This window comes from Amblyomma americanum, chromosome 6 (genome assembly GCF_052857255.1).
Source record: "Amblyomma americanum isolate KBUSLIRL-KWMA chromosome 6, ASM5285725v1, whole genome shotgun sequence".
Taxonomy (NCBI): Eukaryota; Metazoa; Arthropoda; class Arachnida; order Ixodida; family Ixodidae; genus Amblyomma; species Amblyomma americanum.
This window is the reverse complement of record NC_135502.1, coordinates 74,945,009-74,963,385: the sequence shown is the minus strand read 5'-3', so window position 1 is coordinate 74,963,385 and position 18,377 is coordinate 74,945,009. Positions and strand designations below refer to the sequence as shown.

Sequence of the window (18,377 nt, the reverse complement as noted above, 5' to 3'; positions counted from 1 at the left end):
ATATAGCGTCGTGCGGAACGGAACGCACGATCAACAATTAGGCTGTGTTGAGGGACTTCACGGCGCATGGATGCGCGCTGTGTGCTGACCTAACAACCGCGGGAAGAGTTCACGCTCAGTTGGGCTCTGGTGCTGTAGGGCGCATTCAATTATTATTATCGGCGCGATTGAGTGACGTCACGTGCGAAACGTCACAACGCTGGCACCGTCGATCCTGGCTGCGCCAAGGTGAACAAAGTCTCGCACGCAAGAGGCCGCTCGCAACGGACGACTGCTCAGGGGGCATCCACGCATCGATTTTGGCAGCTAGCGCCGTCCTCTCTCGACGGTTTGACGGCACGATCGCACCGCGAAGGATATATCGGGCTCGCGACAAACTGGCCCCTTTCTCCGAGACTCTACACACACGCACGAAGACGGGCTCTGCGGCGGAACAGTGTGATGAAATTAGTCCTGGGGCACGCCTGTCGATGCCAAGACAAATAGGAGGGTGGGGTGGGGGGTGCCGCATGATTTGCCTCTAAACCAGACATCCGGCTTCCGCTGGTCAATTCGCGCTCACTGCCAGGGCGTCTCGTATTGCGGCGGAACTTCTCTTACTCTTGGACTCGAACGTTTTCCGCGGGGCACCTCAGAGCGGTGCGCGTATGCGTCAATATATATATAGCGTCGCGCCTCTACGCTGCCTGCGCTGTCGCTTCTCTCCTCCTTTCCTGCTCCCCCTCTAACTCTGTCTTTGCTGTGCGCGGCTCGTTAACGCGGCCGTCCCATTGCTCCGCGCTGCTCCCTTTGGCGGTGCCCCCCCCCCCCCCCCCCCTTCCTATATATCGTCGGGCAGCGAGCCATCGTTCGCCTGCTTTTTGCGCGGACGGAGGGGAGGCAATCTGCAGGCGCGGATTCGACGCGTCGATTTTTGCCTCTTGGCGGGGCCTGCAGGCACGGACAGAGTCATGGACAGAGTAGTGTAGTGGGAGTCGACGATGAGCCTGGCATTTTGAGCCGCCCGTCCGCTGTCTGGCAAAGCAGTCGGTTTCTTTCTTTCGTTCTCTCTCCTTTTCTTTCTTTATTCCTCTCTTTTTATTCTGTTCTTTCTCTCTTTCTTTTGCGCTCGCTTACTGTACGTGCCCACGCGCTCTGTCGTGCGTCCGACAAGGCAGTGTTTGATCTGAATGGTTCGTCCTTTTGTATATTTTTTACGTTTTCGTTTAGCCCTGGCTGGAGTACAGGATCGAAAATGAATTTCTCTGTGCTTGGCGTTTGTTCCTTTTTTTTTAGATCCTCGAGTTTGAGCCCCGCGTTTGAGCAGGACCTAGTTTCGCCGGCTTAGTTTCTAAATAAAAAACTTTTTTTTTTCTTCGGTTATGTGTTTTCCTCCCGTATACTGTTCATTCGAATGTTGAAAAACGCCACTATGTAACGTTAGTTTGACCTTGCCATGCCGTATAGGTATAGTGCGACGAATTAATGTATGTTGCAAATGTTTAGAGCCCACGTACCGCCCCGTCGCTTTTTCTGGAACGTAAACAGGCGCGCCACACCTGCTGTCTCCGTGCGTCTTGTTATTCGCGTATTCAACGATGTCGCTTGTTGAGGGGATGATCGATCGACAATAGTAAATGATGATCGACGTTGTGCGTTGTGCTCGTAGGGTTGCCATGTCCCCAGCCAGCTAACCTAACCTCTAAGAGTGCCAATTAGTCGACGTATTTTCGTAGAAAACAATGCGCGTGCGATCCTAGGCGATTCCAACTGGGAGACCCTAGCTATTTGGTGTTCTTCAAAGTGCGTATGCAGACTTTCGTTGCGTAGTCGAAAGGATCCTACAACTTTGTTTCCGCGCCTTCCTTTGCTGAGGGAAAGCGTCAGTCTGCCTGATGGTTTTCTGTCCGTCCTTTTCTTTTTTTTTTGCCGGGGTGCGGTAATCCGTGCGGCTGATGGAGTCTGATATTCCCTCAAAGAGCGAAGCCTAAATTTGAACGGATCGCCTTTGCAGTGAGCGAACGAAGACGAGAGAAAAGACACGCGTCCTCACTCGGAAAACGAACGAAAGCGAAGAAAAGTAGTGGCGGCGCCGGAGGATGCAGCTGCACGGCTGCGCAGAGCCGAAGCAAGATCAATGGCGAATCGAAGAGCCCGTTGTGCCTCTCTTCCCCGGCAGCCGTTTCCAAAGTCCGGGGACACTGCTCACTCTGTGTAGCTTCTAAGCTTCGCAAGCCGCCGGCTTCTGTCTTCGGCTCGTCTTCTTCTGTGTTTCTTTCTTCTTTTTCGCTCCATTCCTCGTCTCGCGGTTGCCTGCTTGTTTTCCGTTTCCGGTGTATCCTCTAGCCACTACGGCGCAGACGTTAGCGCGGCCACCTATGGGGGAGAAAGCGAGGTTGAGGAGCGCAGAGTGCCCTCATCAGTCAATTAAGAGAGCAGTTCTCATTTGCCCCTACCAGTAACGAAAAAAGCGAAAAAGCAACGGGAGAAATAGCGGGGCCACTCGGAAGTGCGCCGAAGAAGAGCTCAACTCGAGAGAGAAGAGACCTGTGGGCCGCTAAACCACGGCAAATCGCAATTGGCTGTTATAAAACACACCTGATCCCTGCGGCGTTTGGTTCGCTAGACACTTGTGTCGTTGTTGCTGCCCACTGTATAGCGCCTGACGTTCCTCCGCGCCCTCTTTATATATATGTATATATTTTTTTTTCTCCGCGGCTCGGCGAGAACCGAGGTAGACAGTGTGGCCGTTTTTTTCTCGCTATTTGTTTTGTTTCTCCCTTTCGTCTTTGGTTTCTTTCCACCGTTTGTTTCTTGAAATTCGAGAAGCGTACCGATGAACTGCGAGGATTTTTTTCGAGGCTGCCCGGCGCGAGCTGTTGAGAGGACAAGAAACAGGGTCCACGTTTGCGGGGCGCGCGGTGGTTATTTGTGATTTCATAATCGTTACATTTTTTTTTTCTCCGCGTTTTCCGAATCCCTCGCTGGGCCTAAGCGTGAGCGAGGCTCTGTCTGTGGAGGTCGGCGTGGCACCATCACTCTCCTTGAATACTCGGCGAAGCGAGGTACAAGACGTGTGATTGCGCGTATCGGATGGCCCGATGGTGAAGCGTTTTAATTGACCGATTAAACTGGGTTTATTTTCCTAAACAAGCCTGCGAGAGGTTATGGGGAAAAGGGAACGAAAGCTGTTCTGAGGAGCTGGACTTTAGTCCCAAGATCCCAAAGCAATGGCAGGACAGAGGAGAGACGCAAAAGGAAAAACACCACGGTGCAATGGCTAAAAAATAAAAGCACTGTCACTACCACCTCAGATGCGTCGTGAAGCACCATCCAAACATGGTTGACATTCTCCCCGGTTTATTCGCACTGTTTTCGAGTCTCCGGTTAAAGGATTAGGCATTTTAATCCGTGTTCTACCTTTTCCATGCCAGTTCGATGGTTGCTTCTTCAACACAACAGCGCAGGCATGTTTTTTTTTGCACACCGTCGTACAGCGCACCTTCGCGCGGGCTCAGCCATGTGATTTCTATCTCGGCCTTGCAGACTCGCACAGCACAGCCAAGGTAAGGGGTGGGTACCGTCCGTGCATTGATAGTTTGGGCCCAGAATGGAAGCTCGAAATTGTTGCCGAAGAATCACGCCTCCACTGTTGTCTCACTTGGTTATACTTTGTCCGAACAAACTTCCGGCACGCTCCGTCCTCGCACACGTCTTCAGCTGTGCGCTGTCCTCGGTGTGTGTTTGTCCTCCATTGTGCGCCGCCCCCCGTTTGGCCGCTGGACAGCGTCCCAGCGCGCGGCTCGGCACCGTCTCTGTGGCGCCAGGGTGGCTTTGTAACGAGTTTCATGAAGAACAGCCCGCAGCGAAAGGCGGCCGCGTGAGACATTTATAGAAGAACCCGAGATAGGGACCGCGCATCGCACTTCGAGGCGTTAACGGGGGAGGAGGAGGGCGTGTTGTTCGTGTTGCGGTGGTGGCCCGTGCCGGTCGCGCAGTTTGTTAGAGAAGCGGGCAGCAGCAGCAGCAGCTCTCCTCCAAAGTAGGGGGGGGGGGGGGGGGGGGGGGGGGAGGGGGCGCGTGCACGGCCGCGACTTAGAACAAAAGGGGCGGTGGACGGGCGAAGGAGCGGAGCGGCCGTTTCTCAACGCGCTATCTCTGCGCCGCGCCGGCAGCCCAACGCAATTACACGTAGTGCACCGCCGGGCAGCCGACGGCCCCACACCGCGTTGCTACATCCCTGGGCTGTGCACGATCCGGCTTCTCGTTCATTTCTTTCGTTCTTTCTTCCTCCTCACCCCTTCTCTTCGTCCCGTTTGTTTATTCTCTCTCTCTCTCTTCCACACACACGGATGTTCGTTTCTTTGTGCGCGCCCTGTCGGCGCGATCGCGAAATAGAAGTGAGGAGGGCCAGGCCTGGGACTCAAAGCACGCGTGCGCCGTTTGGAGAGAATAAAGGGTGCAAGAAGAGGGGACGGAGTCGTCGGAGGAGAGAAGACGGCGCGAGAGAGAGGGGGGAGGGGAGAAGCTACTGGAGAACGCGCGAGCCCACTTCGGGGACAACTCGGCGGAAAATGACGTCCCCAGGCGAACATTCAAAGCGACAGAGATACACCTCGGCGTTGCTCAAGCCGCGCGACGCGGCGAAGGCAAAACGTGCCCCGAGGCGGCGGACGGCGCCGCGCGAAACGCCGCCCAGGGGCGAAGTGGTGGAGGCGCGACGCAGGCAGCAGCAGCACCGCTGCGCGGGCGGCGACAAATAACGGTGGGAGAGAGGAAGAGAAGGGGTAAGAAAATAAAACGCAGAGGAAAGGAAATAACGAAGTGAAGGACAGCCGTGCGCGGAGGGCCAGCGACAAACAGCGATCGGAAAAGAGTAAGAAAGAATAAAGGGAAGTGCAGCGCGCGTGGAACACGAAGTAAATGAAGGAATCCTCGGCACTAGTTTCGTGTCGTCTGCTCCAGTTTCTTTATAGCCCTTTCAGCGCCTTTTCTCTCCCTTCTTTCTTTTTTTTCTCTCTCATCCTCGCTCTTGTTATTCTTTTCAATCTGCCGCTGCACTCAGCCTGCGCGTACGTCTCTCGTTTAGAGCAGCAGCAGTAGCAGCCGCGACACGAGAAGTGTGGTGGCAGCGGCGGCGACTCGCGATGTTGCTCCTCCTCATCCCCTTCCTCTCCACGGTGTAACCCGTCGCCCCTTTTCTCGGCGACAAATAGAACGACTGTTTTCCCTCGTGGGAGCCATTCTTAAACTCGTTGTCGCCCCGGAATGAGCTCTTCCGGATTGCTTTCTGGCCCCCCGCCGTACGACAGCGGGAGACGCCGAGTATCGGGAGCCGCCGCCGTCGTCGCTCCGCTGTTGGCCTCATCGCTAAGCCGTATGCTGGAGCAGCAGCAGCGGCAAGAGAGAATGGCGTGCGCGCCTCGGGGTTCTTGTGCAGAGCGTTTGTTCGCTTGCTGCTGGCGCGGTGTCGACACGCGCTGCGCGCCCTGGGACGACCGCGCCGAGCAAGACCGCAGGATTCCCGCGAGCCTGGAGAGCTGCGCGCGCCTGTTATTAACACGGCCGAAGGAAGGTTTCGCTGGAAAACTGGCCTCCGGATTCGTTTATCCGCCGCCGGCACCTCGTCCGTCGCCCGGTTAGCCTGAAATGAAAACGAATAGTGGTTCTCCTCGGCTGCGACACGAGAGGCGGCAACCGTATTTTCTTCTCCCTTAGTATATATATTTTTATTTTCTCACGCGGCGCGCTCGTCGCGTCTGCGCGTTTGGTTTTCTTTGTTTCGATTTTAGCCTCGCATTTTCTGTCGCGGAGTTCGGGCCGAAAGTTTGTAGGTGAGCTCTAGGTGACTTATGCGCCGTTCGTGTGGGCAGCGTGTATGGCAGATGTAGGCGGACCGACGTAAAACGTGCGGTTAGGTTTCTGAGAGCGTGGATTATGCATGACGGTCACTAGCACAGTCGCTCGCTGTAAGCTCGCGAACGCCAAGAAAAGCGCCTCGCAGAGATTACCAATCGTCTTATTTTCTGGACACTGGAACCCAAAGTACGCTTAATAGCAGCACTGAAAATTTTGTAAATAGGCCCGTATTCTCGAGATCATGACGTCACGTTCCATGTGCGGTACTGCGCTCAGCACGCAAATAGTGCATGGCCCGTTGTTCACCGTCCGGTGGCTGTCGCTTGACTGGCAATAACCAGATCGGTTCTTTTGCGCTGAGTTTTTCTGAGTGATTGGTACTTGGTAACTTCACTCGTTCGCTTCCCCCCACCGTCGCGCGGATCTAGATGATTGATTCTTCTGCGCGGCGGACTTTTCAATTCTGCTATCAGCGCGCCCCGCGTCAGGCGCTGCTGCGATCGCTTCCCCGTTTCGTCGAAATGCAGCAGCCGCGTAAAGACGGCGGGCCTAAATGGGTTTCTGTTCCTTTTTCTTCTTCCGCCCGGTGTCGCCGCCCGCAGGCGTTTCTGGCTTTTCCTGACGCCCTTCGTCGTCGTAGCGGCGACGGGTTCTGTCGCTGTGCGCGCCTTCTCTCCCAGGTTCGCTTGTTTGCCTAAGTCGAGGGAAAGGGAATCGGAGGAGGAGGACCTCTGGAAAAGGGACGTTCTGCACGCGTCGTCATTATCGCTCAAAATCGCACCGCCGCTTCCTCCCCCCTACTCGGGAGGGAGAAGGCCCGGGCTCTCGCCGGTAGCTTCCGTGGTGAGGAAGGAAAGGGGGCGTGTTTGCCGACGGAAAGGGGGGCGAGAAAGCGCCGGCCGGCACCGCCGCCCCCAACAATCGCCGTGCGTCGCGGCTTGAGGCGTCGGCGAGGCGGTAACCAGAGTCGCTGACGCCGCGCGGCGATTCTCTTAAGTGGGTGAATTAATGAGGCGCGAGGTCCCCGTTAATTACCAAATGGCAGGGACCTTTCTCTCAAGATCAACGTGCGCTCGACTGTGAACGGAAAACGGGGGGGGGGGGGGGGAAGTGCGGGGCGGGAAGGGATGGAGGCACCTGCGTCGCTCCTTATTCTTCGTCTTGCTTATGCATCGCCGTGCCGTTTGCTGCGCGGCGCCCTCGGCAGCGCCGTGAGTCCTTGCGGCAGCAGTTGGCGCCTGCTACGGCGGCCGCGATTCCGCGCGGCTGCGACGTTTCCGGCGGAAGTCGCTAAACGATGGGAAGCTCGCCGGAGTGCGGCCGTAATGACTGGGCGAGCGATATGCTTGGCTTGGGACTTTTGTGCGGGATTGATGAAGCGGTTCTTTGTGTCTGCTTCCGGACATTGCGTCGTTTTAAACGAGCGCCATGAATGTTGTCATGAGAGCAAGTTGGGTAAATTTAGTTCGAGGGGATTGACCTGATGAATCGGTGGATAGAAAAATGATGAGAGCGTAAGCAATTATGTGAAAGGAATTGAATAATAGCTCGAACTCTCGGTGGAATGTGAGCGTTCCTTGTTACCTTGACAAACGTCGCTTTGGAGATAAACTGCGTTTCCTCCCCCCCCCCCCCCCCCCCCCCAACTACGAATTGTTTGTTTCTCCGCCATGTTGGTGTGCGTAGGGTGGTGCACCCTTTACAGGGGAAATTGAACCTGTGATAGGGACGGGGGGTGCGGAAATGGCATTGGCTATCGAAAGTGATGATGGAAGGAATGTTTGGAAGCATCTCGTATACTCCGTTTCAAACATCATGTGCAACGCTGTCAAAGCTGGCGCTCTTGTTTGCGCTGCCTGCATCCGCGACCAAAAAGTAGTGCGTTATTTGTGGTGAGCGAAACACAGTAAATACTCTGCCTGTAGGCTTACCACATGACACATTTGTCAGGATCTTGATTAAATGCACTGCTATTGCTGACGACACGCTGTCGCTTTCTCGTGTCATAGACCACTCGGGCACAGAACAAGCGCGGAGTAACACGCTTCTCTTCATTTTCCCGTCCGGACTACTTCCGTACCTTTCACAGCGTTGCACCTGATGTATGATACGGAGTATAGTCACTACGGACTAAAAGAAGTGTGCTGGACATGACGCGCTAACAGTAAAGCTCGAGTAAAAAAATTGCCGAGTACAGTTCCTCAGGCAGTGTAGCTGCTTGGAACAGCGGTCTCAGGTGTCCTTGCGTAGTGAACGTAAAGTGGCCAAGAGTTGTGTAATCGGTACTCTTCCTTTATTATTATTTTTTGCTCGTGTTCGCAGTACCACAGTGAAATAAATTTTCACAATTCGGAGACGTTTAGGCGTTAAATTCGATTGCTTGTTGGAACAAAAAATGAGAATCTGCAAGCGTTTCAGATTTTAAAAATTGGTATTCATGTCCTTATTTCTTAATTTGAAAGCTGCCGGTTCCATATCTTCAATAATGTTCTTATGAAGGCTCGGGGTTTATTGACGAAGACTGTGATGGATATTTTATATTGGACCTTACAAGTCTCACTACTACTCATGGGTGATGCGAGTTAGTGTTGTCGTTCGCGTGCTGGGCGCCTTGTAAATGCCCAACAACGTTTCATTCCTGTATTCCGTTCTTGAAGTGTATATACAATACCTACTGAGCGCGCCGTTATGACGTGAAGTTTAGCGGCGCGCTTTGAAACGGGTTAATTTTTCCCGCACCTGCGCCGCGTATTGGCAGTTGTGACCTCCATTTTCTTGCAGTTTCGTACGATGGATCGTTCTCTCGGATGCCCCTTGTCTTGCAAGGCAACCGCGGTCCTTTCCTGACCCCCTACGCTGAGTCTGCGAATGTCCGCGGAGCGTTTAAATAAAGCCCTGCTCTAGCCGGGTAGCTGCGCTATTTCCTGTTTGCCGAACTATCCGGGCCCCTCCTCCCTTCTGCCGAATATGCAACTTTGTGACGTCGGCCCGCTGTTTGCTTTCGCAGCCGCCTTCCTTTTGTCTTTCCTTCGCGCCTCAATGTACTCGCTTCTTGCTCTTCGTGCGCGGGGTCTCGCTCCCCTGTCTTTATTTGTTCTTCCCGGGTCCTCTTCCATCTCCCTTTTTACTTCTCGCTGCCCCCCCCCCCCCCTCTCTCCGATTCGTCGTTATTGTCTTATGCGGGTGTTCTTCTCCCCTTGCCCGAGCCAGTTGTTTCGTCCCAACAGTGCGCGTCTTTGTGCGTGTGTATCACGACCTTCCTTCCTCCACCTTCCGCGTCCCCGGCGCTATTTCTGTCTGGTGTACGACAATTTGCTCGCTGCCTGTCAGTAACGCCCCCCCCCCCCCCCCCCCCCCCATTCCTTAGCGGTGCCCCTCTTTGCCGCCTCCTCTCACTAACGCCCTTCCCCGTCCCTCGCCGTGCCTCTAAGCCATGGGCCTGCAACGTCTGCAACGCTGCGCGGGGGAATTCTCGGGCCGTTTTTCCGCGCTTTCTGCTCGGCCGCGTCGTCCTTCAAGATCCGGAGCGCCGCTCCCGCCGATGCCGGCATGTGTTTACCGCCTTGTGTAACGCCCTTTGACGCGGCTGCCCCCACCAGATAAGCCTCCGTGGCTCGCCGTAAAGCGCCCCGAGCGGCGGCGCTGCCCCTCTTTCCAGCGCACTTCCAAGGTTTTTGAAGCTTTCTTCCCCCTTCTCTACGCCTCCCTTCCTTTTGTTCCTGCGGGAACAAAGGCGGAAATGGGTGAGCGCGCCTGCGTGTGCCGCCGGGTTCTTTTCCCAGTCGGCCAACTCGCTGCAGCCGCCGTCGGCCCGCGCTCTCGGCCACGCGACGCCCGCTAGGCGTACGCGCGAGTGAGAGCGGTCCCGAGGAAATGAGCTCTTGTACGGTGCCGCCGCCCGGCAGAGCCGTTCAGGCATGCTTGATAAGATGCCTCCCCCCCCCCCCCCCCCAAACACTCCCTCCGTGCCCTTCTGCCTGTCTGCTTGCCCGGTCCCGCTTGTCGCCCTTTCTCTCTCTCGCTCTGTCTCGATTTTTGTCTTTCGTTCTTCGCATGCACCGAGCTGCTGTTTGTCCTTTCGTCGTGTCTTGTTATCCGCATTTACTTTCCTCTCTCTCTCTCTTTTGGTGATGGATGAAACCCTGCTGCTCGCGCTGGTCAAGCTCAGCATAGTACTCCATGTTTTCAAATGGAGAGCGAGCATGCGGGCAGATATTGTTCCCCAATTACTACTGTGGCTCACATTGTTTGTAGCAACGCTCCCAGTCTTGAACCTAAATCTCCTGCGGCCATTTCCCACCCAAGAAGGACCAGTGGAAGATTCCAAAGACATCACTGGTGCCAATAGGAAACCTGTAGGACGCTGTCAAATTCTATTTCGTTTTTACAGTGTTTTTGAAACTTCTGAATGATCTTTCGTTATAGGGTTTAAGTAATTGTTGCAGCTGAAAAATGACAGAAAAGTTTACATGGCTGCTAATATTTGCCTAATACGAGGTAATGTGTCAGCAAGACCATGCTCATTTTATCAGCATTCAAGTGGTGACAACTTTTGAGGTATTTAAGTGGTGCTTTACTCTTGCAAGCATAGCAGTGACTTTGGCTGGAGTACCTTCACCCACTCGCCACAGCTGCTGTTTTTGCACATTGGTGCAACATGCCCCACCCAGAGAACCAGAAATATTTAGAGGATATCCACAAATGGTCCCAATATCAAACATCATTTTGAGCGACCCATGAAACATCGATGTGAGCATTTACAAGAGATCGTCTGTTAGTGGACATCCATTTGACTTGCATTTTGTGGTATGGTCAGAATGTTACTTCGTGCACATCGCTGAGACTCTAACGGTGGACTGTCTATGAACATTCACAATTAGACACGATTAAATTAGGCAGGCTCTCGCACTGGGCCATCACAAGGAACTCGACTTCATGTGTCCCGGAAAGGTTTTCAAACGGTTTATGCTGCTATATATGCACTAAGAAGCTCCATGAATTAGGCTCACAAAGGCACCTTCTTTAGAAGCACGTTTGTTTCCACCTAACGCGTCTGCATAATGCTTGCGCAAAAGCAGCAGAGCAGACTAATGTCACAAGTTCATAACTGACTGAAATAACTTCGCTCAACTGGCAAGTGCCACTGGCGCTAACAGGTAGGCCATGTGTGGAGAACATATAAGCCCATTGAATGCCACTACGAAGTGTGCTTGTGTGCAGCTCGTCGATAGACTACATGAAGCTATTTGTTTCATAGTGTTTGTGGGTATAGTATAACTGGATTGCTGCGGTAGTGTTGATACTAATTAAATCAATAAACTGTTAAAATAATCACACCTGTCAGAGTGAACCGTTTCCCTTGCGATTAGCTTATTGCATTTCAAAAAGTTATCTTTTCGCTTTGTCTTTGCAGAATATGCAAAGAGGATCACAAATATTTTTCGTGCATGCGTGTTTTGCCCAACTGCCATCAGAATTTCTGTCCAAAAAACTTTTGGTGATATTCTGTAGACGTCCACTCCAAGACAATAGGGACATCTTCTGGACATAGAATGGACAAAGTGTGGTCATGAAGAAACATCTCTGTGCATTAAATATTTTGAGCGGTACATTCTGTCAAGGTCTTTTGGATCTAAAATGGTTGTCTGGTTGACTGCTCAATGTGATTGCAGAAAGTACAGTGGCTTTTTTCTTGTCACTTATGTTTTATTTCTTTGTTCTGATTCTATACTTTACTAAATCATGTTTCCTTTTTCCCTTGTCTTGCAGGAAGTGGGAAGCATCATAGGAAAAGTAAGTTGAACCATTATTTCTGCCATAAATTCACCTTCTTTGTTATTCTTAAGTTTAGATACTTTACGAGTAAACTTATCTTATCAGCCTCTCAAGAGGCACAACCCTTCCATTATGATGTTGCAAAAATTGATTTTTACGGAGCAGCGAAACCAGCTTGCCTTGTTTGAAATGTGTCTCTTTAGTTCTGTGTTGCGACAGTAGTAAATATAAAAACTAAATTAAATTTTCACTTGAATATGGCTTCTCTTTGTTTACTGCTTTTGTAATTTTCATCCTGATTATGCAAACTGTGCACCTCTTGTATGTGCACCCCTTTAGAAGTGAAGGGCTATGCATCATTTCAACCTACCTTGTCTATGAGCTAGTCATTCAGTCTGCCCCTTGCTGGTCTGCCCCTTGCTGGTAAACAAATTGCCCATTAGGGTTTTCAACATTACCACAGTTTAGATGGGATACATATGTAGATATTACTGCATATATCTGCTGAATTCAGACACTATTGATATTAGCAACAACATTTTAGGAACTTGCATGAATTAGAAGGCCTTCGGATCGAAGCAAGAAATAACTGCATGACCTTTTTGTGTACTAAGCTTTATATTTTCTTCGTGCTAGGTGCTAGTCTTTTTTCGTTCTTGGTAATATGTTGCAACACTGAATGTTGCTGTTGTCAAGAATGGCTTACATCTCACAGTGTGAAAGATTTGTGGGCGGTTATTGTAGCCGCAGCAATCTTCTTCCTCTTGGCTGAGCTTGAATAACATCCTATGGAGCTGAGGTTTCAAACTGCCTCTTCCAAATGTCAGGACTTTGTTGTAAATTGTAGATGCTGCTGCTGCTTACACTCACCTTATCTGTTTTGTTACTAGTGTTTTGATTATAGTCTTGAATGATTTTGCTTTTCACTAGGCATTATCTTTGTGTGGAGCATGATGTGATGTGTTCCTTTGCTCTTCCCATTTTTTGCAGAAAGGCGACAACATAAAAAAGTTCAGAGAAGAGGTAAGTACCACTGAGGTTGTTCATTCTTTTTTGTGCTTCTAAACGTTTGACAAGTGAATTACCTTTTTCTATTCTTTTTAACTTGACCTTGCCACTAGTCCTGATGATGCTGTAAATAACTTCCATCCTAAACTCTGGGAGGGAAAAAATCTCACGTGCTGTTAAGCTTTGATTGCATGTACATATTTGGTGAAAAGTCTTAACGCTTATGGCTTGCTTTACAGCCTTTTAGTGGAGCACATATGTCATCCATGAAGACCTATGCCTCCATTAGGAGAACCTCCATCCTCACTTTTCAAGACCTTTCGGTTTTGAGCAGATCTGTAGAGGCCCACTATACGGCTCAAAAAGCAAAGCATGTGGCATGAAGACTTTTAACCAAGGCTGTACAGTGCTGTAAGCATAAGACCTGGGTACTATTATGCACTCAGGGCACGTATGCTGCAATAAAATAGTGTTGCTATTTTCATGACCACACTGAATTAATTTCTGTTGCCTGAAAATGTTTGCTCGGAAGTGCTGTTAAAATGAAAAGGAATTTTTTCATTTTAGTGACTATTCTATTTTCAAAGGTCAGGGTACTTATTCATGGTTCACTAGGCCTGTAAAGTGGATTTGGCTCGTATGTGGAGGTACTAGAAGCTGCACGCAAGGTTATAATGGCTTAATAAGAGCAGCACCAAGTGGAAGTTATGGCAGTGAGGGTGGTAGAAGCACATAGGATGGAGTGCCAATTGCAACTCTGCAGTCCTGTGTACTTTTCTGTTGTTAGGTCTTGTGTTGCCAGACCAAAGGTTTTGCATTAAGTGGATATAGCACAGCCACCAGCTTGCCTACAATGCAGCCCGTCAAGGTTTCCTTGCTTTTCAACTTTCGCAGAGTGGTGCCAAGATCAATATTTCGGATGGCTCTTGCCCTGAGCGCATTGTCACCGTCACTGGCTCCACAGAGGCCATACTGAAGGCCTTCTCGCTCATCGCCCGCAAGTTTGAAGAGGTGAGCCCTGGCTGCGCAAGCTGCTCGACCCCTTACGAGCTCAAGGGCAGGGGGGAATGGAGCGGTGGACGTTTCACAGAGCGGGCAGATGTTGTCTCTGCTTTGCCTCCCCGTGCAGACGGTGGGACCGACCCTCCAGGAGCTGCAGAGCAATGGCAGCCACCTGCCCAAGCCACCTGTCACACTGCGCCTCATCGTGCCGGCCAGCCAGTGTGGATCCCTCATCGGCAAGGGAGGCTCCAAGATCAAGGAAATCCGTGAGGTCAGAAGCGTATTTTCTCTCGCTTGTTGAATTTTAGAGAGGTAACATTGGTGTTCAGTTGCACTTCATCGCTTGCAGATGAAGTGAAATGAAAAGAAAAACTGCAGAGAAAAGTGATGACAATTTAATTTTTTAATGCTGTAGGGTCAGCTTGGCGAAAATACACCATAGTTAACTTATTTGGTCTGCACAAAGTGTCTTTTGAGACTATTTTTGCTAAGAATGTCATCCAAGAAAAAACTTAGCGCAAGGCTAGGGGTGAGCGTTTGTTCATCAGAAAACCGGTGGGTACTCAGCAGTACTGGGGTTCGAACCTCACGCCTCCCATACACAGGGGAACTGCTCAAGCAGCTGGGCCACCACTGCAGAGTAGCATGCTCAGAGAGTTGAAGGTGTTGCTACAGTAACTCTGAAATTGGACAAGAATGTGCATGAAATTATCAGCCGTGTTGGCACTTTTTTTTTTGCCGTTTCTTTCAGTGTTTGTTGGTGTGCCCAAGTGTATACATTGTTAACATCATTATGGTCTAGGCTGTAGCTCATTGTTGGTTTTTCTCTCCTTTTAAACCTGTTTCTACAGGTGACAGGTGCTTCCATTCAGGTGGCCAGTGAGATGCTCCCTAATTCCACCGAACGAGCCGTGACCGTTTCTGGAACTGCTGATGCTATCACAAAGTGCATCTACCAGATCTGTTGTGTCATGATGGAGGTGAGAACATCCATGGGTGCATAATTTCTTGTGTCACATACTCTGGTGTATTGATAATGTGTTCTTTGGTGTTTGGCATGATCTTCTTTGACTGATTGTAAATGGCAGGCAGGAAAAGGTGCTTTACGAGTGCAGAACTGCCATTGTTTCAGTCAAAATTGCGAGAATCTGGGGAAACAAGCACAGCAGTTTATCTTGCCATATTTTGTTGTTAGGAAGTTTTTATAGTGAGCCTCTTGTAACTGCTTTTTAAATGTACATAGAAAAATGTTATGGTACCTTTTGTCCTCTACTGTGGACATTTTGTTTTGAGGTTTTGTAGAAATGTTTCCTTCGAGTTGGTGGGACTATCTTCAGTAATGTGGCTGCAAACAATAAGTATTTGACGCAAATTTATTTTTGAATTGCTGTTAGATAAGAAATGGTTATTGGATAAGTACCACTAGGGCTTTCTTAAAATGTTAAAGGCCTTGTAGTATATATAGTGTGTGCCATGTTTTCTTTCTTGAAGTACCACGTTTTGTTCTGAGTTTTTCCTTGGTTAAGCAGAGACAATTTTTAAAGAATAATTATAGTAGTAATTTTTATAGTGACATCAAAAAAAAGAAAGCTATTATATTCAGCCATTCTTATCCAAAAGCCGCACAAGATTGTTTGGAGGTAAAAAAAAATCTAGTCATATTAGCACCTCGTTAACTTAAGCAGTCACAAGCACAGCTGAAGCTGCAACCAGGTTCTTGAAAGATTTCAGACTTCAATTAAATTTCGCCTTTCCAAGTAGACAGACCTCTGTCAAAGGTTTTCTTTTGACTCTACAATTAAAACTGTGAGGAAATTTGCAAAATTTTAACAATGGTTCACAATGAATTCATGCCTTTATATTAGCTTAGCTTCTTCTGTCAGTTCAAAAATCCTGATTAATTACTACAATACTAAATGCTAAATACTAAAGTGCAATACTAAATGCTTGCCAAACTTAGATGTTGATCGTAATGTGGTGTTGAAAACCATTGAGGCCTTCTTTTTGCACTTATCTCCACAATTCAGCAGGCCAAAACTTCTCACTGGAGTCACTGGTAATACGCATCTGTAGAAGGCATGCAGCCTCCATATATATATATATATATATATATATATATATATATATATATATATATATATATATATATATATATATATATATATATATATATATATATATATATATATATATATATATATATATATATATATATATATATATATATATATATATATATATATATATATATATATATATATAGTTATTATGACAAGTTTCTCTTTAAACTTGCACTGCACTGCTGCAACTGTGCACTGTCTCACATGAATCCAGCACTTTAATCTTAGCCACATGCCCTTCAACCAAATCTCAGATGCGTGACTTTTGCTTGGCTCTACGACTTTTGATACTCAGTGCTGCACTTTTATTGTTTTTTTCTTCTTTTCTACAGTCCCCTCCAAAGGGAGCGACGATACCGTACCGTCCAAAGCCAGCCATGCCACCAGTGATATTTGCAGGCGGTCAAGCCTACACAGTTCAAGGGCAATATGCAATTCCACATCCTGACGTGAGTAACTTTGGCAGCTTGGCACCCTTGTTGCCACTTTGGCAGCTTGGCATCCTTGTAGCCACTTTTGCAGCTCAGCACCCTTATTGCTGCTTTGCTAGAGGCTTGCACGTCCTCGCTGTTGTTTCTCTAAAACTTCTCATTGTAATAAATTTCTTTAACAACTAGTGGCTCCTTATAGTCCCTATTTTACTTGAAAGTTTTGTCAAGATAGTTTCGCCACTTACAAGGCTATGGGCAAGGACATTTCATATTAAGTTAAGTGGAAACTAAATCATATATTGCGGCTCAGTATTGCTGCTTGCTAGCATAAGTTCCTGACTCTTGGAACAAGGAGCCTAGGTAAGCTTCTATTTGTGTTCGTGTTGTAATATACATCTGTTGATTTGTGCTTTGCTTACCTGCTCAAAGTCTTCCTGTTGTGTTTTTGTGCTGGAGAGTTACCATTGTCTTGCACAGTAGCCAAAGCAACACAAGCGCACTCCATTTTCTATTCCTCCTATCCTTGCCTCTCTCTCAAATTCACTTTCTGACGTTTATCCTGTGGCATTGCAGAGTGCTCCCAGGGAGCTGCTCAGGTTTGCATAAAAACAAAAAATTAGAAAAAGGGAGAAGAGAAAGAAGCCCACTATCAGGGGATTCCATTCTTTTACTTGTCTCCGCCAGGCTTTTCGGTCTCACTGGTCTTCAGCCTAGCTGTTAATTGCTGCCTTGTCCCTTTCCGACTGGTGCTAGCTAAACTGTCTTAGGTCATCATGGGAGCGTAAAAACAGCAGACTATTTTAACCGTTTCAAGCATATTGCGCGAGCTCTGAGACACAGTTCCACAAAAATACACGGAAGTCCTAAGTGTAATGCGGCTTGTTTGCATGCTTTCCTAGTTCTTCTCTCTTTCAACCTGTTATTGCAAAGGAAAGGTTTGTGTGGGGACACTAACTGTCAGCTTGGGATCTGAACTGATTAATTTTCTCACCTGGCCACACCTGACCACCCACCAACCCATACCTTACACCCTACCTAGTGCGCACACAGCACAACACGTTTTCACTTGTCTTAGCCTGAAGAAGTGGCCACTTGTCACGATGGGTGCTACGCCACAAAAGAGTGGCATGTATTACATGGCTTGCTGCCCACTATTTTTACTATTAAATACGACATTAATAGTTGTATTACAGTGCCAATAGTTTTTCATGACTCTTAGGTTCTCTAAGCACCTGGGTGATTACCTCCTTGGAAGACCTGGCATCGTGCTTCAGCACAAAGCCTAAAATGCAGTGGAGTGGTTGTTCTGTCGTTCACGTGAATGCTAATTATTGTTAGTGTACGCTAATTAAGAGGAGATCTGCCTGATAGAATTTATAGTCATCACAGTCTCACCACAAACAACCTAAAGAAATCAGCAGGCACATTTATAACAAGAGCATGAAACTATTACAAAGAAACTGTACTTGAAAGACTAGCAGCATGCTTTGGTCAGGTTAACGTTTTGTGTAAATTTTCATGTCTCAGGATCTCTACACTATGTCTTAGCAGATACGTGGAAGCCTCGAGTCACTTCCTGCTAGAGGCACATCGAGAGCTCGCAACTCCCGAGTGGCCATGTATTTCTCCTCATGGCTCCGTTGCCTCATAGTCATTGTAGCGTGGCACCCCCGTGGATTCTCAAGTGGCTTGCGAGTTTGCTCGCACGTTGTGTCTCTCTGCTCGGGACTTCTCGACAGCGAGCCCAAATAACACGTAGCCCGTAGACCGCTCGTTTCCAGGCTCCCGCGTGCCGTCCCCAGCCCGGGGGTCTAAGAGCCGCGTGGTGGCCCCCCTGTGTGCAAGGAGATGCCGCGAGAGCCAAGTGAGGAGGACGCCTTATTAATGACTGCTCCCCGGTCCCCTTCCTTCTTTTTTTCTTCTTCCCCGTGATGGTGGGCTTCTCTTTCCCTCTACCTTCTTCGACTGCAGCCGGGCTCAGTGCCGGCCCCCGCCGCCTCCAATATGGCAGGCGTCAAACAGGCGACCAACCTGTCGTGCCCCTCGTGTTTCTTTGTTCCCGCCCCGCAGCTGACCAAACTGCACCAGCTGGCTCTGCAGCATGCCCCGCTGCTGCCAGGACACAGCGTCGGGGCCATCAACCCGCAAGGTGAGAGTGCAGGCACCCAACCCTCCCCCACCACTACCAAACCCTTCCACCGTC

General features: G+C 49.4%; 1 protein-coding gene across 45 annotated transcripts in view; it reads left to right on the top strand.

The window, feature by feature from the left end:
- The window catches only part of mub (poly(rC)-binding protein mub), a 385,362-nt gene that overhangs the window by 339,763 nt on the left and 27,222 nt on the right, over nt 1-18,377 (top strand). For 17 of the 45 annotated variants that reach the window (XM_077627365.1, XM_077627364.1, XM_077627367.1 and 14 more), the window contains 7 exons: nt 11,608-11,631; nt 12,604-12,636; nt 13,516-13,632; nt 13,721-13,894; nt 14,475-14,603; nt 16,076-16,192; nt 18,146-18,323. In XM_077627365.1, coding sequence (XP_077483491.1) covers nt 11,608-11,631; nt 12,604-12,636; nt 13,516-13,632; nt 13,721-13,894; nt 14,475-14,603; nt 16,076-16,192; nt 18,146-18,323 — 772 coding nt within the window. The remainder of the gene's footprint in view (nt 1-11,607; nt 11,632-12,603; nt 12,637-13,515; nt 13,633-13,720; nt 13,895-14,474; nt 14,604-16,075; nt 16,193-18,145; nt 18,324-18,377) is intronic. The other 28 variants (XM_077627372.1, XM_077627371.1, XM_077627373.1 and 25 more) reach the window with 3 other exon arrangements.